The sequence below is a fragment of the Arachis hypogaea genome, chromosome 6 (genome assembly GCF_003086295.3).
Source record: "Arachis hypogaea cultivar Tifrunner chromosome 6, arahy.Tifrunner.gnm2.J5K5, whole genome shotgun sequence".
NCBI classification, from domain to species: Eukaryota; Viridiplantae; Streptophyta; class Magnoliopsida; order Fabales; family Fabaceae; genus Arachis; species Arachis hypogaea.
The window spans coordinates 9,829,286-9,854,989 of record NC_092041.1 but is presented as its reverse complement, the minus strand read 5'-3'; the positions used below and the strand labels follow the sequence as shown (position 1 = coordinate 9,854,989).

Below are 25,704 nucleotides of genomic sequence, written 5' to 3'. Positions count from 1 at the left end.
TTTATGATATTTTTTATATAGTATATTTTTAGTACTCTTAGTACTCTTTTTTAGTATGTTATAATTTTTTATTATTATTATTTACAATTAATTTTTGTTTAATTCACTTTCTAATAGGATCAATATATTATATTAAAAAAATAAAAATAATACAAAAAAATTATAATTATAAAAGTGTATAATATCAAATAAATAATTAATAAAAAAATAGTAAATAATAGAAAAAGATAGTTCATATAAACAAAAATAATATAAATAATCCAATAGTATGCATAAAGGATAAAATTGGTAAAAGATAAATAAAGATTGAGTATTGATGGCTAAAAGTTCGTTGGTGAAACGCAGAAATTTAAAATTATTACTTCTTGAAAACGTGGTTTTGAATGCAAAATCACTTCTGCGTTCATAAATCAAAAATTTGTCAAACCAAAAATTACAACTTTCAAAATATCTAAACGTACTTCTTCTCTTTGAACTTCTTCTCTTTGAACGTGATTACCAAACACACCCTTAGTAATTGCTAGTCAGTGTAGACTTCTGCTATTTTCTGGTCCCGCTTCCAATTTAATTTTGTCATATCTTTTGGCTTTACTACCTCAAGGATTAATCTTTTAATTTCTACAGGAATGTTTTTGTTTAGAGATTTTTTCCTACTTATACTTGCATTATTATTTGTTCCTGAGTTTCTTTATAAACAAGAAACTACCTGAAAATGAATGGGCATATGCATCCATGAAGATTCAAGAATGGGACAAACAAAATCTGAAGATTCAATTACAAAGAATGTGTTTAACTAACACTAAAACAAATTATTCATTTTCTGAATCCGAAACCTCATCCTCACACAACTCATCACTCGATTCAACCTCTTCCGAATCCTCTCCTCCGTGAGCATGAGGATCGGCCTCCTCTACCAGGGCGCCTTTGGCCCGGTAGAGAAGGCCGGTTCTCATGACATGGTAGAACTTGTCTCTATGGCGAGCAAGTGGATGAGGATCCACAAGCTTGCCACTCTGATAAGCTTCTCTGAGAGTGACAGTAATAGTCTTACACTTGAGAGACAAGTAAAAGATGCCAGGGTAGCGAGTGAAAATCCTTGTAAACTTATGCGGAAGACTCAATTCTTCTCTCAAACTCCGAAGGTAGTTCCTCTTTGTTTTCTTATGAATACTCAAACTCAGAAACTCGTGCAGAACTCCAACAACCCTCTTCTCCATCAAGTCACTCTCAGGATCAATTTTACTGCAATCTGCATACGGAGATATGTATGGAAGCTTCTCGAACTCTTCCATCCAACTCCTAACCTTTTTCTGAGATCCGTAACCTCTCGGGAACCTCATCGGAAATACTAATGCCGCTTTTCCTCTCTTCGATTCTCTGCACTCATTCATCTTCTGTACTGCTGAAATCGCCAGATCTTCCCGCCATTGCGATATTTTCAGTCCGATCACGCCGTTAGGGTACTTTACCAGCTGGAACTGGTCGGGGAATTTGGGGATTAGGGTTTTCTCGAAGCAATCGGGGAGGCCGAGGTCCCATTTCAGAGGCTGGAGTGCGTGCAACGGCGCCGTTTTGGTTCTCATCATCATCAGCACCTTCGAGAGCCTCTCCACGGCGTCGTTTTCGTGGCTCTGGTGGATTTCTTCTTCGAGCGAATCGAGGAGCTTTGCGGTGTCGGTGAGGCGGAAGCAGGGGAGGGATGGCCAGCGAGGGTGCGGGAATTCCTCGAAGAGGGAAGGATAGCGGCGGAGGAAACGGAGGACGGGGACTGTCAGCCCGAGGAGCTTCTGCCAGTCGGCGACGGACTTCGCCGTCAGGAATCCGGCGGAGGAGCGCTTCACGGCGTCCTTGAGGAGGCAAGCGGCTTTTAGATCGGTTTCTTTGTCGATGATGTGGTCGAGGCTTCGGTTCTTCACCCACTTGAGCCGCACCTTCACTATGCTCCGCTGCCATTGCTGGTGGTGGTGGTGGCAGAGCTTGAGAAATTGAAAGACGCGATTTTTGTTTCCGAAATGGTTCATGCTTGCAGGGAAACTCTTCTGGAGGTAATAATTTACAAAAACCCCAATATAACCCTAGCACTCTTGTTTTTGTTATGGTTTTTTCTCGGTGGCGATTTTTTTTGGGGGTAGCGGGAGGGAGGGGCGGCGCCGGGCGCGGAGGTTGATGCTCATAATCTTGCTTTAAGCATAATAGGCTAGTGAGTGTGATCAGAGAAAGATAATGGGCCAAGGTTTATGGAGTGGAGTCCAAAAAAATATTGTAAATGGCTCTTTGGTTATAAACCCAAGAATAAGTAACATTGCACCATTCTAGACCAAAAACAATAAAAGCAACATTGCACCATCGCAGCCTGTCCATGACCACCAAAAAATTTTTACATAGACTTCATCCACAAAAACATAAATATTATTTTTTGGGTTTAGTGAACACTACACAGAAGTTATAGAGTAATTCTGGGCCTATCAAATTGAACTGTAGAACAGCAATGGAGGACTTGTAAAGGCCCAACAGAAGTGTATAGTATGATCCAAGTCTTTTATGATCCTACAAACAAAACAAAGATCTGATGATCAAATTGAAACAAAAAACGAGAAGTTTGTAACACACCCTGTCACAGGTTCTTTGATGATAGTTTTGACTATTGACTTATTGAGACGCATAAAACTATGAAAGTCTCTGCACTTTTGAAAGAAGCAGATCCAGTTTTAACTATGCTTATGTTAAGAATGATGTCTAATTTTTTAGAGATAAGTGATCCTTGTTTTTTTCGGGGAATAAACAATGTTCTCACCAAAGCCTTGTGAGATACTTATGTCAGTATTTAGTCATTGTGGTTGTCTTTTTCAAAAATTTTAACGAGTTTCTTTCGCAATAATATCTTGTATGAGATATCCCTTTTTTTCATCCATAATAGTCATTTGAAAAGAGAAATAGACTATGAGCCCTTTATATCTCTAACTAACAAACTAACATGTTCCCTTTTTTCTGTTGGATAATCCAGCATGGTGAATATTCTCTTACCCTTGATGCATTGCATGCTTCATCACCTCTTTTCTGTATCGCATAGCATAAGAATAATAACATCATCAATCAAATTAGAGGACGCGGTAAAGATCAGATGAGATGAGGGGTGATCCGTTGCTTGTAGCAAGCGTTCACCAAGAATGCCATTGTCTTTTCATGTCTCCTTTTTTCTTTCTTCTTTTTTTTTTTTCCTTGAAATGGTTCAAACAGAAGGAATACACAAGCACTTTCACAGTTCACTCACTCAAACTCAAGCATAATAAACAAAATAAGCATAATTCTTCTGACAAGTGACAAGATATGTCTTTGCAAGAGTCACTCACGTTCACGAAGGATATCTCACACAGATTCTCGTTGGTGTTCCCAGAAGAAATTCAAACTGTGTGTGTCCCTATCCTCTGTTTTCTGAAGGCACCTCATGTTTGAAATGACAAGACAAGAGTGTTCCTATTTTCCCAAACTCTATAAACAAAAGATCATAAAAATATTTGTTCACCTTAGACCAAAGTCACCCCCATCATTACCCCCTCATGCCCCAACATATAGCTGCGAAAAATCCTCTCTCTCTGTAGTCCTTTCAATCTTCTGCATAAATGCAGTACCTTCTTCATGTTCTGTACATTAACACGGTAAGAGATGATCATCTACCCTCACAGTATTCTTTTCATAAATAGGTACGAAGGAGCCAATAACAGTTTGTTAGATGGCTTATGCCCCACCACACTACTTAGGCTGAATTTAGAGATTGCTTCAAAAATGAAATAGAAAGATGATAGATGACACAAATTTATTTGCAGAGATATATAAGAGAGAGTGGATCAAATAGTCGTTCATTGCTTTTTCTGTTCATTCCAAAATATTGGGACAGTGGTCAGTGGGGGACCGGGGACATATTTTCTGTGTCCCGAATCAATCACCGTACAGGCCTTAGAGATATGGGACAGACATTCACAGAGGTTTAGGTTCATTTGACATGATCAGCTTTCTTCTTCACTCTATGGCTAGTAGCTTAATATGTATCTACATTGCTATAAAAAGCAAGAAGTAGAACGATCTTTATGCTCATCCGGACATGCATGCATTACTTTAGAAAAGTAATGATGACTTAAAAGAATGGGTTGAAGAACTACTACTTTTTGGTGGCATATGGGGAGAAGTCCAGGCAAAAGTTTTGCTTCTTATGTTCCAGTTCATAAGTATTTCAATTCAGTTTTATTAGTTATTTGCATCTTTTTGTAAGGTGAGTATGAAAATGGATTAATATTATCATTGATAGATGATTTTAGTTCATCTCAATAGTTGTCTTATTCTTCTGTGTGTTACTTCTTGCTACTGATGTAAATCAAAAGGATTTGCATATATATTTTCTTCTTATTGTTCCTGTTTTGTTTTGCAACATGCCAACAAATCCAATCAGAAAAAAAAAAGGGTTCCATTTCTTACAAATCGTACCATGCTTGCCACTAATCATGTACTATATGCTCCAAATTGGATGGAAATATTACCATACGTATCATATCGACTATTAAACATATATATTGGTCACTATGGGAAATATGCTAATGTGTTTCAAAAAAAAAACGTATGTTTAAGAATAAGTCATTAATATGACAAGAAAATATTTAATTTCTATAAATAATATCCCATGCAAAATAATTTCATTAAATAAGAATGATACCCGGTCTTGAATACCATTTACGAAAAGAAATAAACCACCACTCGCTCAAGTTAATTTGAGGGGAAATTATATATAATTGCTATCTTTCCTTCCACTTCTCTATCATCATCTCAACCCACGTATTTCTTTTTGGTCGCTCTTGCTCCAACTATGTATCCCGTATGTATGGTAAGTGATCTATAAACATTCAAATATTTAGTTTAATTTCTTTTATCTTGCTATTGGTCTCTCAATTTTTTTTTCTTCTATTTGATGCTAATAACTAGTTATTGTTTGATCTTGTAAGCTGCAAATTGAGTTGTTGGAATAGTGTTACCTAGACAATAATGTAGAATTCACACTCCATTTAATGGTGGGGTTCCAATAACATTTCTTGTAACAAATAATATTGTATTGTAGATGAGTCAAGGTTACTACTGTTGCCATGAGGGTTCATATCCTTACCCGTCATGTTATTGTGAACATCAGCAACACTATATAATCGACAACAACAATAACTATGTGGAAAGAAACCCTTACCCTTTTGACGGTTCATGTTTTGATGCAAGATTAAGGAGGCCTTATTATCCCTATTATTACCATAATTCTCGAAATGATGGTATTCAGGGAAGAGTGGATCCTTATGCAAGCTATGGAACACACTACTTTGAGTCTCCACTTTTGGCGTACCCTCAACCATTGCCACCACCACACAAGCATCCATTTCATGATCTAGAATCCATGTGCACAATTATGTGATCTTAGCTAGTTAGAAGCATCATTGAGTCGAGATTTTTTTTTTTTTGGGGGGGGGGGGGTGTGGGCTTAGAAACATTTTTTAGTTTAATGTTAACGTATCTTATCATATCATAATTTATGAGGTGGTGATGCGATATCACTTCCATTTTGCAGTCTGTAATCTAATTTATTGAAATCTTTTGTTCCTTTTTGGTGATACGACATACGACTTTACGCGGCATTATGTCTCTGATATAAAAGAATATTTTCAAATTGTCATTGTGTTTGTGCAAGTTTTGCCATATGAATGATGAGACATCTCGTTCATCTTTCACGGAATAAACTTTTTGTGCTTCACCGGTGATTTCATCCATTTATTTAAAATTAAAAAATACAAAACAGAAAACAATATATAATACATGTATATCTTGGAGAAGAAATTAATTCCCATAATGAAATAACAATTTTTGTTTTTGGTAAATCATCAGGGCAAGGGCCCAGAAAAGAGGACAAAATTCAAAAGAAGTAAAATTCTGCCCAAAAATTGAACTCTTTTGACAAACATCCAAAACACTAATGGTATTCGTGAGGTACACTTTAACTCCCCCAACCGCACGTCATGTTTTCTCTTGTTAACCATAATGGGCAAATTAATGTCTTCTCTTTCATTGTTGGATAGTAAGCCCTTAAATGCTGCACCTACCATAACCAATAGTACCTTATGAAAGAGAAGACATTTTGGCATAAAAAATTAAATTTTTAATAAAATAACTAAAAGATGACATTTTAATCCTTTAAAAATGATTTTGATTTTACAAAAAACATCATTTCTTCACATTTGACAAGCAACTCAAGTATGTATTTAATTTTGATGTCTCATCAATATAAAACCGTTTTACACATACATCCTTCATGACAGTCACATTTGAACAAATAACTTTACATTAACAGTGTAAATATTCATCCCAAAGACCAAATGTAATTACACAATCAATATATCAAAATTAAACTCATTCATATATTTGGTCTATTTTTTATTGAAACATTTAGAAATTTAATTAGAAAATACACTAAAAAACAACAAACTTCAACCTCTAGACCCTTTTCAACATAAAAAAAAACGTGCCAGAAACAAATTCACGTAGAAGATAAAAAAAAATCTCATTTTTTAAATAGACTTGCAAAATACCACGTTAAAATCTAATTATTAGAGTTCTTTCAAATGTCTTTATATTTAGTGCATTTTATCAAACTAAAATTATCTTTAGAAAATCAAAATGTCATTTTCTTTTTTGAAGGTCATTTTGTCAAAAATTAGATCTTTTGGAAACCAAAATGGTAATTTACCCTTTCAGTTCAGTCCCCATGCCCATTTCAAACTTGTCAGTACAATTAGCAACGCACTTGATTAGCAAAACAACAGTTTTGAAGACATACGTAAGCTAATGCTGCATTATTAGCAGATATTTAAACCATAAACTCGGCAGTTAGTTGATGTGACGGACTTAAAAGTGATTAGTTAATTGCTAGATCTATTAAGCCATTGGAGAATATAAGAAAGCTATAACTTTATAAAGAAAAATAAAAGAAGGTAAAGGAGGAAATTCGTAAAAGGGGATAATAATAATAATAATAATAATTACTTTTTTTTTTATGAAACAAAGGTGACATAATACAAAGCAGATCATTGCAAGGAACCCCACATGGGAGATACCTGGGAAAAAGACAAAGGCCATGATCTACCACTCTTACAATATCTTGTCAACTAAATACTTGATTCTTTCAACCTTTTTGTTTAAGTGTATCTCTGGATCTGACCTACACAAATTGAGATCCATGATCAATTAAGAAAACCCTCAACACAACATGCCTGAAAGACATAAGACGGGGAAAATCCTTCATCACATGCAAAATTCTGCTTTGTTTTTGCAATTTGAACATATATTTATTTGTTTATATCTTTATGAAATTTTTATGGCATCAGTTCACATATATATTTAAGTATCTTATGACACACATTACAAAATTGATACACCATAATGCACAATATGACAATTATGCTTTAAATTATAAAAGATAAAAACAGCGGATAGCAGGGAAGCAAGAAGAATGAATTATCAAGGGAAGGAATAATACCTTATGAGTCAACGCCTAGATCTATTCTTGCAGCAGCGGAACTCAGCTAAGAGAGCTATATGATCCGAGGACCATTCTGGAGAAGGAAGTGCGGTATCTTTCCTCAAACTCTCCTCATCCAATAGCTCCAATAGTGACTCCACAACCAATGAATCCGCTGAAAAGGAAACAAAAATGATATTGCGTCACAATAAGGAACCATGATGTTAGGTTTATAAATCATATAATACCGCAAGAAAGCTTACCTGTATAAAATATATAATCTAGAGAGCCAATAAAATCTCTCGTGACATTTGTGAATAAAGGTTCATTTGTTGTGCTGTCAAGTCTACGTTTATGCTGTTCATAACCAAGACCCATTGTTCTTGCAAAGGATGAATATGCACTGACCTGAAATTCAAAGTAAGATGAGTCAGGAAGAAAAAGCAGGGCGGAATTTATAGAACCAACGTGAGAGACCATACTACTTCATAGGTTCTTGTACATAACAACAAAGAAAAAACCAACAAAACAAAAAGAATTACATTATGGATTGTACTTGAATGAATGAATACATTACCAGTGGCAACTGGTGAACCAACTTGCTGTGAGGGCGCAATATATTAAGTGGGTCAACAGCTAAATCGGGATGTGAAGGATCTACCTTCCCCATTGCAAGAAGTGCATGGGGAGCACTACAGAAAGTATGAATACAACTTAGAAACAAATTACAGATAATGATTAAAAAAATCCCTTATGGAGCAAAAATGTATTGAAATTAAGCATAAAGAGAGGCAATCCAACCTTCCTGGAATTGAGTTGAAGTCTCCACAAACCAACATTGGAATGTCTGCACTAGCAGCTATTTTCTCCAATCCTTTTAACAATGTATGCACCTAACGGGGGGAGGAAGGAAATTTTTAACTATTACATTCATCATACACACAATGTTAAACATGAACGTGTGAAGGGAATGCCTTACCTGCCAGAGCTTGACATCCTTTAAATCTTGCTGCACATTTACATGAGTATTTGCCTAGCATCCATAAGAAATTATATTTTAGCAATGCCAATTATTTTGATAAAAATAGTCTTTTGAATTCAAACCTAAGCAAGAAAAGTAAGGCAGACAATACCATCTCTTTCTTAAAGGAATAATGATTCACCCTTAAACAAAATTCATTTAAAAGAGAATCAACAAATTTTGAAGCCAAACATTTATGCCAGTCTTTCAATGTTTATTTAGAGAGAAAAAAAGTAAACACCTCAGCATCTGCCTAATCCACAGTTCTTGAACCAGCCTAAAAGGTAAAAATACATAGCTAAGAAAATAGGCCATCAAAAATCAAAGTGGAAGCTGATTGAGAAAGGAAACATGCTTAAATGAAACAAACAAATTTCCAACACATATTACCACCCTTAATATTAATGGAATACTAAGAAGAAAATCAAGTGGAAAGCTGCTTCAGAAGGAGCATGCTTAAAAGACACAAACATGCCTAACATATATTGGGATGACCACCCTTACTAATAATGGAATAATAAGAAGAAGAATTCCATAGAGCAGATTCTAGATGCATCAAGGAACAAAAGGGAAGAGACGACCACCTAGTGATCAAGGAACATGAATAAATCAAAAAATAGAAAAAACATACCACACATAGAAGCTGCCTTTTTCCTGGATTATCAACAGGCTGATTGTTAACCTTTGCCTCTAGAACAACTATTAGTGCAACATTATCCTAAAAGACAAAATGGAAACTCGGTAAGCATCATTTCTATGAGATACTATTTCTATCTTCAGCATACAAAAGGTGACAAGTTATGTTCAACAAGTCACCTTAACAAGCCTATTCAAGGCAGTTTTCCTCTGGGTGGTGGGGATCATAGCATCTGTTAATGACTGTGCAGCCTTATTAAATTCAACCTGTGTGCACATATCACTGAGTTGAGTATAAAATGATTGGAAACACTACAAAGTACGCATAAAATAATCCCTAACCTCATATTTCTTCACATGTGAAAATCTGTCTCTACGAAAAAATGTTGCACAACCATCAATTTTATTGTTGCTATCATTGTATACCTGCAAGTTCACAAAGCATAATTAAACATTAGAAACGAATTTAAAAATTCCGTCAAAACAAACTAAAACACTGCAACCACCTCATTTGTTTTTCTCTTGTATAGACCATAATAGCCATGTTTATCCAGTTCTGGGGAAAAAAATTCCTCATAATGGTCACTTTGAACCTGCAACAGTACAATAAAACAGAGAGTACTTTATTCAAAACAATTTTAAAAAAAATAAAATTAGAAATAAATTTAGAAAAACAGATGTCATTAAAGATCAGTATAGATAACAGCAAAAAGCAGATGTACATACCTCCTGCAGACAAATAATATCTGCACGGTAACCAACTATTTCTCGTAACAAATTTTGCCGGCGATATGGCCACGAAAGAGCCCATGAAGGGCAATAATTGTAAAGATCGCTTGAGGCATATGCATCAGATAATATGTTATATGATAGAACTGTAAAAGATCCTGAAGATGTTATACGTCCGTCAGCATCTAAATGCCCCATCGGATCAACAGGTATCATTCGTCGTGGGCTAGGTGAAGGAGCAGGAATGACACGGGACGTTAGTAGAGTGCTAGCATGCCCCACAGGAAGTTTTGTCTCTGCGTCAACTACAACACACTCAAACTTCAGGACATGACCAATGTCATCGGCAGTAGGGGTGTATGTCTTAGAACGTCCAACTTCAAACCACGTTTCACCACCGCTTCGTTGTGTAACTGCTGCCGGATACAATGGTGCAGATCCATTTGTCAAGCTAGCACTTGATGCAGAGGCAGATAAGCTGGTATTTGATGACCCAGAGCCAGAATTATTAAAACGCCCAAATAACTCCTCCTCTTCATTTCCATTTTCATTGATTGCACTTGCAGCACGGTCATGTAAGACACGATGATGTTGCCATGCATCTGAAAAACACTTTGATGTGCAATGGTAACTCTTGGCAACAGGTATTTTGGCCTTGACACAACCTAGACACTGCAGGGTGGCTTGCTCTGATGGGTGTATGCTACAAACAGCAACCTTTTTATCACTTTGTACACGATACCTGCCATAAGAAATGTCGAAATGATCATGTCAAAAAACAGAGCAACTATTTGGAGAATCACCTTTTTAAAAAAACTATGTATAGAAGAATACTATCAAGACGTAGAGATTACTTTTGGTGATAAACAAGGTGACATCGTAAACATTCTTGCAAATCATAAATTAAAAGACACAACATTTTTCTTGCATTTGAGCCAACAGTAAACAGCTCCCCATTGTAAAAACTGAAAGTGATGGTCACATCCTCCTTAAAAAATGCATTTTGCATGCCAATTTTCCACAAAAATTAACACTAAACTAGATTTGTTTAAGAAATAACTAAACATCAGCACAAACTATAAAAGAAATCATGTGCAATACCTAACATAAAATTTGGTATTCATGTTGAGCTTTTCATTACATCTAGAACCTATATGCTATATTTACTAGTAAATGAACTCGTTAAAATACCTTTAAATGACTAACAATAAACATATGCACTTAAAATCTCCAACATCACAATGATACACTGGAAGACAAATCCACAATCCTGTATTAGAGATTATGAAACAAAATCTAAATGTAGTGATTTGTTGAGAACATATCACAATGTAACAAACTTGAAGTCCCAGTTTCCCCATATATGTATATAATTTTGTGCAGGCCAATACTGCCTAGCAGAGGACTAGCTGACAAGGGCATAGATGCAAATACCCAAGAAGCCATATATGACTATATCATGCAGTACAGGAATGGCGTAGCAATATCAGAACAAATTCTTTGGACAGCCAGACAGGCATCTGTGAGCACCACAGCACAATCAGAAAAAGTTTTTTTGATACTGCAACCAATTCTCTAATCACTACATACTTCAGTCAATTGTGCTGCACAGGTTTTGTACTACTATTATTATTTCTGTTTCTTAACCTTTGTTTGAAATAAAAAAAAAAAAACAATACTTACATGAAGATATAATAAAAAAGAAGCAAAAATGACATCAACCAATGGTGAAACCAAACAATATGAAATCCCGCTTAATAAGAGTAATCCGACTGCTTTCTAAGTTCAAACCAAGACTACATAAAATGAAATTTCAATTCATATTATCAGAAAAGAATAGACCAAAGTAAACAAGCAGATAAAGTAATCCTCCGACACGCACAATGAAGCTCAAATACCCACATTACACACGTATATACAACTACCCCCAAAGTCATCAAAAGCAAAGGCAATTCAAATAGCACCCAGAAAAGGTCAAATTTTTTGTAGAAAAAGAAGAGGGGGGAGGGGAAGAAGCTGCAAATAGGGGCAGTGCACTAACCACTTGTAACGCAAGAAATGGCCATCTAAGGGATTGGTCTCGGAAACATCATCGGTGGTAACGGTCTTATCTGGGCGGCGGAGGAGCACGTAAGGCGTGAGCTCACATCCTACAATGGGAATATCGGAAGGGAGGTGCACTCGCAGCACGCTCAGCATGCTTCACTCTTTGACCCTATCAACACCAATGTTCTTCTTCTTCTCCTGCTGCTACTGTTGCTGCTTCTGACGCTACCGCCCGTAACTGTATCTGTAACTGTAACTGTAATACGACGTTTGCAGGGGCAGATACCTGACGGATCCGCCATTTACATGGCTCGAGTACCCGCCAGCCTTGACGGAGGCCCAATCCGAAGAAACCCTAGGCGGAAAATTAGGAGATCTTACGAGGATAGGAGATTGGAGAGGGGAATCGATGAAGGGAGAGAGAAAGTGTGGGTTTTAGAGAGAGAAAGAGAAGAGAGATCGAAGATTAGGGTTTTACTGAGGGAGGATGTGGAGGGAACAGTGGAAGTAATCGCAAAATGGGTTCGAGTTTGTGTCTTGTCGAGTTGTCTTCTGCCTTTGGGGGGAAACACTTAGACAAGAGAGAGAAAGATACCATTATTCTTTTTTATATCAAAAATAGGAAATATATATTATCACTTTTTAATTAATAACCTTATTTTCTTCCGATGTATTGTTTCAAATCATTATTATTAATGATAAAAAAGTTCTTATATTATCATGAACAATAAAATAATAAGAATGAAAAATAATTTTAATTAGAAAGAAAAATATCATTTTTTTAAGACAAAACTGTACACAAAAATAGTGTCTCCTATCTTTCTCTCCTATGTTAGTTGTTATTAATATGCGTGGATTGATAGTTTTTTTCCGATACACATTTTTTTATTTTTATAAAAATAAAAATAGTTATATAATTTCAAAACTAAATATCATTATGAATTTAATTTTGATGCACTGTTAATGTTAATGTAAAAAATTTTATACGTACATCCAATTATATAATATTATATCAGTAAAAATAATTACCTTTCACATTGACGTAGATGATCATAAAAAATAATAGATATAATTGCACAACTGTATAAAATATTTTATACTATCAGTGCATCAAATTAAACTCTATTATTACATGTTAAAAATTATGAAAGGATTAGTAACCAACCATTTTTAACTAATATTTCAACTAATAATGTTCAAAGGAGCAAAATTTATGTGTTTGTAAATATCCCTAATCAAGAGTAAGGTATATGGCGCACCAAACGATATCAATCATCCACGTTAGTGGGGATAGAACATTGGTACTTATAAAATGAATATTGCTACTCCCATCATACTATCATACAAACATTACAATCTTACATTTATATATCAAACAACCGTATAAAAATTCCGGCAATAGAGATTGACATTAGAAGCTCTAAAACACAACACTATTCCAACTCAAAAAACCATCTATGGCGGCTCTTTTCCCTTTCCCCATCGGCGTACTTTGTCATTTGGGAACAACATTTTCACTCAATCTCAGCTCCCTAGTGGCTCTTCATCGTCCTTGTCCTGTGCTACAACATTAATCTTCACTGCTTACTTAACGGATGTTTAATATCACTCTATCTGAAAGTGATCAAAGATTGATAGTTGACTAGTTGTAATAATTATCAGAAAAAAAGGTTAATATGAAATTAACTACAATACTATTATGATCGTTTTCTTTATTCCTTTTCAACTACCAGTTAATGTTACAAGGGACATGCACCACAAGCCGATAGAAATACAGTGCAAAAGGGTTTCAGAGTTGAACTAGAAGAACCACCTCCTTGACTTGGTGGAATTTTTAACCAGTGCAATAATTATATTCACACGTCGTTGATGGTATCATGAGGTTCATTCCGACTTTGTTAGTTCGTTCATCATCAAAGTATCTCTGAAATATCGTCCATACTTTATTGGATCTTTGGCCATTAATACATGAGCAATGATAGGAGTAATCTCTTTACAATTATACTATGGCACAAACTTTAATTTTCATTCATGATTCAATACTCAAGTACCTATGTACAACTTGAAATAACTTCCATAAAATCAAATTAACTAAATAGTAATCCGATAAAAGTTTAACACAATTATATATTTATATGCTGCCAAGTGAGCAGAAGAAAGTGACTTTTGTACTTAATATCCATAATCTCAACAAAAAATAATAAAAATAGGAGAGAGAGCTTTGTGTCTACATGACAATGCATTATCAACTGTCAATTTATAACTCTTTACATTAACAATGGACAGAAATTAAATAATAGAAATGCATCATTACAGTTACATCATTCTAATTTAAGAAAATGCTGATGATATTCTTGCAAATAATTTGTATTTGCTATCTACCAGAAATTATGACGTAGAGCCGAAAACCTACTATTCCATTAATTATGCCCATGCTAGGCAACTCACCTCGTATGTGACAAAATTCACAAACTTAAATCAATACGCCATCCTAAACTAGTAAACTTTCAGGTTAGCAAATGAGATAAACAGTTTTCAAGATATATTATAATTTAATGGAGACAGATATCTATAAGCCCTGGACTCAGCACTCAGCTGTCACTTGATCAGAAGGACTTCAAGAATGGAAAGATTGATTAGTTAGTTGAGTTTTAGATGTATAAAGCCCGTGGGAAAATAAGAAAGCTTTCACTTTATAAAAAATATATATATTAGGGAAGAGGAGGTGAAGTAAGCAAATCAGTAAAAGGGATGATAAATTTTCTATGAAACAAAGGTAGCATGATACAAAGCAGATCATTGCAAGGACCCCCACATGGGAGATACCTGGGAAAAAAGACAAAGGCCATGATCTACCACTCTTACAATATCTTGTCAACTAAATGCTTGATTCTTTCAACCTTTTTGTTTACGTATATCCGGATCCGACCTACAAAAATTGAGAGCCATCACCACAAAAAAGTAGTAAAGCATAAAGACATAAAAAGGATCAAAACTCTACCCACTGTGGTAGTGGAACAAAACGATCAAAGACAAGAACGATTCAATGTGGGAATGGAAACAAGACACATCAAGGACAAGTACAGACACAATAAAATTGTAAAAACCATCAGTGAAAGAAAGTCAAATCCTGGAGAAAAAAATATCAACGGCATATAAGATATGGGAAATCCTTCATCACACCGAGAGATTACTCCAACTGATAGAAGTCCTTTAACTTTTAAAGAGACTCTAAAACAAAACTGGTACATACCTATTGGGCTCAGTGTTCATATTTAACAAGAGGGGAAAACTTAAGAGATTTCCCGTCATTAAGGGTCTATCTATGTGGGAATTATGATAAAATGGAAGGGGAAGTGTTTTAGGTCTATGTCCCCTACTTAGCACTTCTCTCTTAACATCTAACAAAATTATTATTTTTAAAAAAATTATGAATAAAACAAAATATATACACCAACACAAATCAAAAGATAAGAGGGTGTAAAGGACAATTCATTTGTCAAGGGAATAAGGAGTGATATTACTACCTTATGAGTCAGCGCCTAGATCTATTTTTGCAGCAGCGGAACTCAGCTAAGAGAGCTATATGATCTGAGGACCACTCAGGTGAAGGAAGAGCTGTATCCTTCCTCAAACTTTCCTCGTCCAATAGCTCCAACAACGACTCCACAACCAAGGAATCCGCTGAAAAAACAAATGATGTTACTTCACAAGCAAGAAACCAGGATGTTAGATTTATTAGTAAGATAATATGGCAAGATAGCTTACCTGTGTAGAATATGTAATCTAGAGATCCAATAAAATCTCTAGTGACATTGGTGAATAAAGGTTCATTTGTTGTGCTGTCCAATCTCCGTCTATGCTGCTCATACCCAACACCAATTGTTCTTGCAAAAGATGAATATGCACTGACCTAAAACAGAAAGGATGCCCCACCCAAAAAGTTAAAGTTAATAAGAAAAGTTGACAAGGAAATACAGAATTAAAGCGAGAGAGATTATATATAACTTTAAATATACTTGAATGAATGCATTACCAGTGGCAATTGGTGAACCAACTTGGTACGAGGGTGCAATATAGTAAGTGGGTCAACAGCTAAGTCAGGATGTGAAGGATCTACTTTTCCCATTGCAAGAAGAGAATGAGGAGCACTGCAGCAAAGTCAGAATAGCCCTTAGGAAAAAAATTACTGACACCGATAAAATGACCCTTGAAGAACTTTATTTAACATTAAACGTAAAGGGAAGGAACCAAACCTTCCTGGAACTGAGTTAAAGTCTCCACAAACCAACATTGGAATGTCCGCACTGGCAGCGATTTTCTCCAATCCTTTTAAAAGTGTATGCACCTAAAAGGGAGGAAGAAATTATTAAAGATCGAGTTCGAAGTACACACTGTTTCCTTTTCAATATGAACAAGTCAAAGCAATTACTAACCTGCCAGAGTTTGACATCCTTTAAATCGTCATGCACATTGACATGTGTATTTGCCTGAACTCCACAAACAAAAACTAAGATTTAGTAATAGCAATTAGATATTAGTTAAAAGAAATGAAGTTGAACATAAACCAACAGTAGTAAAGGTAGGGAACGGGGAGGAAAAGCATATCTTTAATAAAGATAAATCCAGACAGTGATTTCAATAAAAAAATTGAAACCAGACAATTATGTTGGTCATTTTTATATGAGGTTTCAGAGTTAATTCACGGGGGAAGAAGAAAAAACTAACACTACTGCGTCTACTGATGACAGACATCGTTTGGCTCACCAATCTTGTGAAGTTAATAAGCCCACTATGTTGAAAATATCCAAGAACCCATCTTGTTTGGCCAAACCAAGGATACTATACTAAACCTCTTACTGTTAAGAAAATTTAGGTGAAATAATAACAGACCTTACTATAGAGAATTTCAATACAACTCAACTAGGTGTGACAAGGTGTTACAATGGTTTATTTATATGCTACCCAAATTTGTATTAACAGAGCCAAAATCCACAAGTAAGACAATAAGCCATAAGAATAATGATTAAAAGAAAGAGGCCTTAAACATATATCAGGAATGATTAGCCTTAATAATAACTGAATACTAAGAACAAAGAAATGTCCATAAAGCAAAATTCAAAAAACAGCCCAATCATCAATTAAATATTGCAGCATAACACAGAAATGGAAAACAATAAGAGAAATCCATGCATAATTTGTGTAAGTAATATTGGCAACAACAACAAGGATGGATGCATAAGTATTTATATTACAAAAAAGCAACAGGAACCACAAAGGAGGACCCACGTAAGTGAGCAAGGGGAGTGACTAAATCAAAGTAAGAAAAGCATACCACACAAAGAAGCTGTCTTTTCCCAGGATTGTCAACAGGCTGATTGTTTACCTTTGCTTCTAGTACAACTATTAGTGCAACATTATCCTAAAAGCAAAATAAAGGAAACTTGTTAAGCAACATCTCTATTACAGATAATTTCTTCATTCAAAATATCAAAAGTATCATGTTTCATGCAATAAACAACCTTAACCAGCCGATTCAAGGCAGTTTTCCTCTGAGAGGTTGGAATCATTGCATCTGTTAATGACTGTGCAGCCTTATTAAATTCAACCTGCATGCAAGAAAACACCACTTTAAGTTGTATAGAAACTTAAGAGAAGTCTATACCCATAAAATAACTCCTCACCTCGTATTTTTTCACATGTGAAAATCTGTCTCTACGAAAAAATGTCGCACAACCATCAATTGTATTGGCATTACCAAGGAATACCTGCAAGACCCCCATCATCTTAGCTTAACAACAAAAGAAAAAACTTAAAATTATGTAAATAATGAAGTAAAGTTAAACATCAACCTCATTTGTTTTTTTCTTGTAAAGACCATAATAACCATGTTTATCCAGTTCAGGGGCAAAAAATTCCTCATAATGATCACTTTGAACCTGTGGTTGACATAAAGAGCTATTTACTCAGAACCATTCAACGAACAAAAAGTTTAAAAAACATTAAAAAAAATCTCATAGCATCTAACAGCACATGAACATACCTCCTGAAGACAAATAATATCAGCACGGTAACCAACTATTTCTCGTAACAAATTTTGCCGGCGATAAGGCCACGAAAGAGCCCATGAAGGGCAGTAATTGTATAATTCACTTGAGGCATATGAATCAGACAATATGTTGTATGATAGAACCGTAAAAGATCCCGAAGATGTTATACGCCCTTCTGCATCTAAATGCCCCATCCCATCAACAGGTATCATTCGACGTGGACTAGGCGAAGGAGCAGGAATGACACGGGATGTTAGTAGAGTGCTAGCATGCCCCACAGTAAGTTTTGTCTCTGCATCAACTACAACACACTCGAACTTAAGTACATGACCAATGTCATCAGCAGTAGGGGTGTATGTCTTAGAACGTCCAACTTCAAACCACGTTTCACCACCACTTCGTTGTGTAACTGCTGCCGGATACACAGGTGCAGCTCCATTTGTCAGGCTAGCACTTGAAGCAGAGGCAGATAAGGTGGTATTGGAAGATCCAGAACCAGAATTATTAAATCGCCCAAATAACTCCTCCTCTTCATTTCCGTTGTCATTAACTGCGCTTGCAGCACGGTCATGTAAGACACGATGATGCTGCCATGCATCTGAAAAACACTTTGGAGTGCAATGGTAACTTTTGGCAACAGGTATTTTAGCCTTAACACAACCTAGGCACTGCAGTGTGGCCTGCTCGGATGGATGTATGCTACAGACAGCAACTTTTTTATCACTTTGTACACGATACCTGCCAAAAGGAAGGTCCAAATGGTGATCTCAAATAGCAGACACTAAAAGATTCAAGTTTAATACGCCAAAATAGCTAAATGAGCTAAAACCTAACAGCAAACACTACATACACCCACTTCTAAGAAACAAGAAACACAATTCAAGATCATCAAGAAAGATAAATAATTCTTTCACAATAGAGTAAAAAGAAGATGCGAATAGAGGGAAGTGCACTAACCACTTGTAACGCAAGAAATGGCCATCTAAGGGGTTGATCTCGGAAACATCATCGGTGGTAACGGTCCTGTCAGGGCGGCGGAGGAGCACATAAGGTGTTAACTCACATCCTACGATGGGAATATCGGAAGGGAGGTGCACTCGCACCACGCTCAGCATGCTTCACTCTTCGCAATCTTCACAACTCTCTGACCCTATCAACACCACTCTTCTCCTTCTGCTGCTGCTTCTGCTTCCTATGCTACCGCCCGTAACTGTATCTGTAACTGTAACACAACGCTTGCAGGGGCGGATTGTTGGCGGATCCGCCATTTACATGACCCGGGTAGCCGCCAGCCTTGACGGAATTTCAATCAGAACAAACCCTAGGAGGAAAATTGGTGGCGCAATAGGAAAGCTTAGCGATTGGGGAGCGGGGATTTGATGGGCGAAGCGATCTGGAGGATCGGATATTAGGGTTTTAGAGAGCGGAAGAGGAGAGCGATCGAAGATTAGGGTTTTTACTACTGAGGATGTGAAAAAATGGTTTCTTTCTTTCTTGGCGTATGGTTTCTTTCTTGGCGTCTGTGTGTGAAAGTGAGTGTAAATTGGGGGGAAGACAAGATACGATTATTTAATCTTGTTTTGTTTTCATTTTCCTATTTGTTTGTTGGAGCTTTCTTCGGTGGGAAAAGAATAATCTGGACCTTGAAGGACCAGGTTATAAATTCAAATAATAAAAAAAGCATGGGTTGGTTCACAATTAAAGTAAAATAACGGTTGAGAGGAATTTGAAAAAATTTCAGAATTTCTTATTACAAGAAAGCACCAACGGCACGTCATGGTTGAGGGGAGGAGATCTGCACGGTGTCATCGCTGCGTCGTCTTCCCCGACAAGTTCTCCGCTTGTTCTGCTTTTGCTCCGGCGGATGTGAAGCACTCGGAGCACAGTTTGGGCGTGGACTCAATGCCACTGGCTGAGGAGATCTGAGAGAAGAGCAAAACAGAGAGATTCAGAGAGGAGAGAGAACTCGCCTCGCCGTCGTCTTGCCGTCGCCACCGCAGTTCATCGCCTCTCCAGATCTGGTCGCAACGCCCAAGCCTCTGAGGATGTTCCATTACGACCTCCTTGACGAGACGCAGAACAAGCTCGATTATATCCTCCCTCTCTCTCTCTCTCACTGTTGAGAACTTCCTCGAGTGCCGCCTTCATATTCTCATCTTCAAGTCCGGCATGGCCAAGTTCATCCATCAGTGCATATTAGGTCTTTTTACATCTTTTCAAATTTCCCTCAATTTAGGATTTTTAAATTCCTAATTTTCTATCACTCATGTTTCTTTGTTTTTTTGTGCTTACTTTAAAGTTTAGAATCTAATTTCTTAAACATTCAAGTAGCTCAAAATTTTAGTCTGATCTCTTTGTTGGTTTCTAGGCTTTTGATAAATTATTTAATTATGTATCTAACTTGGCTCAAATGATTGTTGATGAAGTATGATTTCAAGAAGTGACACAAATTTTACTGTGAGTAGCTTTTTCACAGGCCAGAGAGGAGGTTCATTGAGCTGGAGGCTCTGGAGAAAATCATACAGGAAAGAATATTGTCAGTACTGAAAATTTCAGTGGAGGATCTGTTGGATATAGTATGTAGTCTTGGGAGTTTGTTGTAAAATTTTTATCACAGATAATGTTTAAATCTCCTTATTTGGAAAAGGAAGTGGAGATTGAATGTTGAAGTTTTGGCATTTAGCCCGTGAGTGAGCAACTGTGGCTTGTAAATGAGAAGTTTTAATTTGATATTTGTCGTTAATTTCCCTTTACTGTTCAAGGGGAAACACTCAGATTGTTCCAGAATTTCCAGCGAAACTTGATTGGCTGAATACAGCTCCACTACAATTTCGCAGGGTACCTTTCTTCAGCTTGTGTTATAATCCAAATAAAAGATTTGCAATAACTCATTGGATTGTAATTTTATCTTTTGACAGGATCTGAAAGGAAAAGTTGTTGTCCTGGATTTCTGGACTTATTGTTGTATAAACTGTATGCATGTCTTACCAGACCTAGAATTTTTGGAGAAGAAATACAAAGATATGCCAGTAATTTATTTTAAATTTTATTTTTATATATTTTGGATATAAAATGTTGCATTTGCGTTTCTGCTTTATAAAATTTTCTCTGTTTGTTCAGTTTTCTTCTGCATGAAGGTGGCTAGTCATTATTGACATTGAAAACATGAGGTTATAATTTTATGTATGCTTTATATATCCAGTTCATTGTTGTAGGTGTTCATTCTGCGAAGTTTGATAATGAGAAAGATTCTGAAGCCATTCGTAATGCAGTTCTACGCTATGATATCACTCATCCGGTACGACAAAAGTTGGAATTCAATTAGTATTTCAAAGTCCATAATCTTTTACTTGAAATTTAACATTTTTAAATATTATCAAGTCTTTATCCTCTTCTGCTTATGGAGAACTGATATATCATGGTTATTCTGCTGCTATTTTGTTTTATTGTTGCACTACTGTTAATATTAATGCTTTAGGACTCCTGAACACATGATTAACAAAACTTGTTCTATCAAATTTCTATTTTGACTCATTTGTAGGTTGTGAATGATAGTGACATGTATCTTTGGCGCAAGTTAGGCATAAATTCATGGCCAACATTTGCTGTCGTTGGCCCCAATGGTAAGCTCCTAGCACAACTTGCTAGAGAAGGTCACAAGAAGGTACTGATTCAAATTGATATGTTGAATTAATGAAATATAATTTTGAGATATACTGATACTTGTAGTCATTCTTGTTATAGATATTAAGCTTATTACAGTGTGGTGATTTAAAAAAGTTTTGCATTGTTCCTGTTTTGGAAAGGATCTTGATGATTTTGTAGAGGCAGCACTGATGTTAGCAATTGATATCCTCAACAACTCTCTCTCTCTCTCTCTCTCTCTCTCTCTCTCTCTCTCTCTCTCTCTCTCTCTCTCTCTCTCTCTCTCTCTCTCTCTCTCAACTTCAAATTAAACCTCAAATCCCAAAATGTATTCAGGTGGTTACCGACCTTGATGGGAACTTCATTGTACAAATTAGTAGCAGTTGGGAGCAAGGTCTGCAGGATGGTTCATTTGATGATGCCACCTTTAACAAATTGGTGATAGTACTTGAAATTTAATGGAGATATGGAGGAGACAGATGATTCGATAAGCTGATCAATCTTGCTATTCTTTTTTTTATTAATCAAACTAGTATTTTGTGGATTATGTTGCTATATAAATTTTTAGGAATTCCGTTACCTGATGTACTCATTCTGTTCAAACAAGAGACTATAGTTTTTGATACGCTATTACTATTAAGGGTGACTTTATGTTTGGCAACTTTTTTTTTCTCTGAACGTAGACATAATTTTGTATTCTAAAAATGCGTTCACTTGACGCACAAGAAACTATAGCTTTTGCGCACTTAACGTGTGTTTAGGTTTGTTACTGGTCATTATTGGTTTTAATAGTTTTCTCCATAATTTTTTTTATCATTTTTAATACTTTCTTTTATATTTTGATTTTTTATTTTTTTAATTAAATTTTTTATTATAATTTTGTTATAATATGAATTATTGATTTTATTAAAAATGACAAAATAAATAAAAATTTGATCATACATAACAATAGAGTCATAAGTAGTAAAATGTTATCGTCTAAAATAATACTAAATAAAAAAATACTAAGAATATTAAAACAATTATAGAATATTTTTTGTTTGATATTGTAAAATTTATCATTGTAATTTTTGTGTATTGTTTATTATTCTAATTTTTTTTATAATATGTATTGTTGTTCCTATTAGAAATGATAAATTAAATCACTTGGAATTTATTATAAACTCTTTTTCATTTCTTTCAAATTTTTCCAGAAAAAAAAAATCAAATTTCAATATGAAAGATGAAATTGTACAGGAAAATATGTGTTTGATTAAAATATGTAGTGTTTGATCATTAAAATACGGGTAGTAATTCAGGCTGTTTTGGGAGTATGAATTTGTATTACATTATTTTGAGCCCATGTTACAAAAAAAAATAGTTGGTCCAAAAAGAAATCAATTTTTTCAAAAAAACCGGTCTTTAAATAGTTGGTCTAACTAAACCATAGTGAACCGGTCTACAAATTCATTAAATTTTGGGTCAAACATTGAATTTCTAACACTTGTTGTACGGATGCAATCCTATCCATTGAATTAGCATTTTTTCACTTGGTCCATCAAGGTCTTTAAAATACTTTTCCCACCAAAGACAAAGCCTGTTTTCATTTTCCTATTTGTTTCTTTTCTTTGTATTTTGTCTTCGTGTCTTGGCTGAATTTACTTTAGTTAAAGAGATCTTATATTCCTATGCTTGATGGACTTACATTATAAAATATATTTTAGTCTTTAGTAAGATTGATATCATGAATTAGTTTGTGCATGTGAATAAAAAAATCACTAAGAAATAGTAATTCACAAAACTTTTTTTCTTATGACATCAAACAATTCACTTCATTTTTTAATAATAGGTTAAAGTGCGGAATTTTTTTTGTCAATGAGTTAGAGTTCAAATGGTATAATTTTTTCATACTTACTTAAAAAGTTGTGATATTTATACGAGTTACATTTTATATTTTTTAGAAAAGATTTTAATATCTTAGAGAACTCAATACAATATAGAATCTTTATAAAAAATTTTCTTTTAAACAGAGGCCTCGCCTGCTTCACGCACTTGTCCCCCGGACGCCATCGTCCCTTACCTGAGGAAAGTTGAGTTTGGCGACACGGTGCAACTCATTGACTGTGTATTTAATAACTCTCTAATCACTACATTCGTTGAGCGGTAGTATTCGGAGACCCACACTTTTCACCTGCTATGGGATGAGTCCACCATCACCCTGCAAGACATTGCATGTCACCTTAGGTTACACACAGACAGGAAGCCAATGGGTGGGTGTCTACATGACTTTCAGACTTGGTACCACCGACTGACATGGGAGCACATGGAGGAACTCCTAGGTGCCAGACCGCCACTTCCAATGCAACAAGGCACCCAGAGGAAAGAGTCGTTTAGCATCAAGTTGACGTGGCTCCGAGATCGAGTCTGGCACGTGCCCCCACAAACTATCGATCCAGCCACCCTTTGACAATACACCAGGTGTTACACATGATGTTGATCGGTGGCTACCTGATGACACACAAGTCTGACAATTAGGTGCATATCAGATGGTTGTCATTGTTGGCTGACTTCAAAAGGTGCATCGGTCTTTCGTAGGGGATCCGTTGTGCTTGCATAGACATACCACTTCTTGTGCCATGCAGCACATTGTGCCACAACTGACATAGCTGGGTTGCACACTATTGCTTGTCTCGTGGATATACCACAGGTTTCCACAGTGATATTCGGTCGACAGGCAGATTTCGACCTTTTCCCTAGAAGTGAGATACGATTTTGGTTTTGATTTTATCTCATCGGGTTTTGTACGACGCATTCAAGGCCCCGTTTGAGGCGGACCATGTGATCTCCATTCAGCCTACTACTGACGACAGGCCGACACTAGAATACTGGGTCTAGTACCAGTAGGCCTGCAGGGTCAGGCATCTGTCCGGGGAAGATGTGCTTAACGATCCCAGACTTTCGACCCTCCCTGACAACGTCTAGCCCACACCTAGTATGCTAAGGGAGGTCCTCCACCTTCCACCAGATGTCCCTGATCGCCGTAGGCGTGCCAGGGAGGTGCGACCAGACATTCAGAGGCCTGCCCAATAACCATATATCTACGCAATTGCCTTTTGTTTTGCCATCCAAACTTTCCTGTATGACTGCTTGAAGTGATAGCTATGCTCACTGTACTCTATAGAATAGGGTCGGAAACTGATGGATTGGACTGTATGAGGGACAAGATGATTCTACATATGAGGCTGCTGTTCAATTGTCGATGATCCTGCAACATGGTGAGGCTATACACGTGTGTGATCCGCCAAATTTACGCACCTCCCTAATAATTTTAAATATAATCGAATTAAAATCTAACCAAAATAACAACGACAAAGAAGAAAACAAACTAAAATACTATAGCACTCACCAATATCCTAGATTCTATCGGAGGGCGACACGCAAACTCCAAGGACAACCATTAGTGAATTGCCGACAACATACACGGTACTTTAACCGATTCGACTCGACTACTCGATACTCCGCATTTCTCTGAATACTGTAATTCTTCATGCCTTGCAGCACTACCTCTCTACTCCTGAATTTGTGACCAACCCTAAACTTCACACCACCGTCGGTATCGTAATCGTCGGCCCCCATACTCGAATATGGAATTTTCTCGTGCATCGCATCCAAATCTAATATATGGTAGTGGCTGGATACAGATGCTAACTCTGAAATTAGACGCGAAGCAGGAGAAAGGTATTGAACTGATCAACCAACAGGAGTCTCTAGTATGAACTCATCCTCACCATCATCGTTAGAGGAACCACTTCTGTGTCTATCTGCAACGTAGTCCTCGTCGGATTCCTCATCCTCAACGTCCATGTCCATATCCTGCATTGAACTAGCACAGTGTAACGGTCGTGGTGTGAGAGGAGGGTCATTCGACACAAAGTCCGAGCTGCCAGTACCACCGCCACCAACATCACGAACCTCCATAAAAAGTTCCATCACTTGTTCAACCATACTTCTCCCGTGCACGTCAAACATTAGGCGCACGTGTTCATCGCCATCAAGCC

At 36.3% G+C, this 25,704-nt stretch overlaps 4 protein-coding genes across 17 annotated transcripts; 1 reads left to right on the top strand and 3 right to left on the bottom strand.

Moving 5' to 3' along the window:
• Positions 1-747: 747 nt before the first annotated feature.
• Positions 748-5,422, bottom strand: LOC112695893 (protein WHAT'S THIS FACTOR 9, mitochondrial-like). The gene has a single exon (XM_025748424.3). It carries the CDS (start codon positions 2,019-2,021, stop codon positions 810-812), a length of 1,212 nt encoding a protein of 403 aa, XP_025604209.1. The 5' UTR covers positions 2,022-5,422; the 3' UTR covers positions 748-809.
• A 1,621-nt stretch (positions 5,423-7,043) lies between these two features.
• Positions 7,044-12,573, bottom strand: LOC112695892 (carbon catabolite repressor protein 4 homolog 2). 3 transcript variants are annotated; one of them, XM_025748423.3, is made up of 12 exons: positions 11,968-12,573; positions 9,924-10,668; positions 9,704-9,790; positions 9,540-9,623; positions 9,378-9,464; positions 9,193-9,279; positions 8,520-8,573; positions 8,342-8,433; positions 8,118-8,232; positions 7,804-7,948; positions 7,559-7,715; positions 7,044-7,292 (listed from the first exon to the last, which is right to left on the bottom strand). In XM_025748423.3, the coding sequence occupies exons 1-11, from the start codon at positions 12,123-12,125 to the stop codon at positions 7,567-7,569; spliced, it is 1,803 nt and encodes a 600-aa protein (XP_025604208.1). In that variant the 5' UTR covers positions 12,126-12,573; the 3' UTR covers positions 7,044-7,292; positions 7,559-7,566. The 3 variants fall into 3 exon arrangements, with proteins under 3 accessions (XP_025604208.1, XP_025604206.1, XP_025604207.1); XM_025748421.3 differs by having other exon boundaries at positions 7,044-7,240; XM_025748422.3 differs by having other exon boundaries at positions 7,044-7,235.
• Positions 12,574-13,221: 648 nt separating this feature from the next.
• LOC112695890 (carbon catabolite repressor protein 4 homolog 1) lies at positions 13,222-19,734 on the bottom strand. Of its 2 annotated transcripts, XR_003150610.3 has the most exons (13): positions 18,980-19,734; positions 18,016-18,760; positions 17,825-17,911; positions 17,657-17,740; positions 17,495-17,581; positions 17,308-17,394; positions 16,409-16,462; positions 16,229-16,320; positions 16,009-16,123; positions 15,741-15,885; positions 15,500-15,656; positions 14,799-14,901; positions 13,222-13,586 (listed from the first exon to the last, which is right to left on the bottom strand). XR_003150610.3 is itself a non-coding variant. In XM_025748417.2 (12 exons), exons 1-11 carry the CDS (start codon positions 19,135-19,137, stop codon positions 15,508-15,510), a joined length of 1,803 nt encoding a protein of 600 aa, XP_025604202.1. In that variant the 5' UTR covers positions 19,138-19,734; the 3' UTR covers positions 14,665-14,901; positions 15,500-15,507. The 2 variants fall into 2 exon arrangements, 1 of the variants encoding a protein (XP_025604202.1); XM_025748417.2 differs by lacking the exon at positions 13,222-13,586 and having other exon boundaries at positions 14,665-14,901.
• Positions 19,735-19,798: 64 nt separating this feature from the next.
• Positions 19,799-22,328, top strand: LOC112695891 (protein SUPPRESSOR OF QUENCHING 1, chloroplastic). 11 transcript variants are annotated; one of them, XR_003150612.3, is made up of 6 exons: positions 19,799-20,222; positions 20,488-20,860; positions 20,941-21,051; positions 21,238-21,320; positions 21,564-21,686; positions 22,004-22,328. XR_003150612.3 is itself a non-coding variant. In XM_025748419.3 (4 exons), exons 1-4 carry the CDS (start codon positions 20,192-20,194, stop codon positions 22,124-22,126), a joined length of 360 nt encoding a protein of 119 aa, XP_025604204.1. In that variant the 5' UTR covers positions 19,799-20,191; the 3' UTR covers positions 22,127-22,328. The 11 variants fall into 11 exon arrangements, 3 of the variants coding, with proteins under 3 accessions (XP_025604204.1, XP_029143248.1, XP_072054069.1); XR_003150613.3 differs by having other exon boundaries at positions 20,076-20,222; positions 20,499-20,860; positions 20,941-20,995; XR_003150611.3 differs by having other exon boundaries at positions 20,076-20,222; positions 20,499-20,860.
• Positions 22,329-25,704: the final 3,376 nt, after the last annotated feature.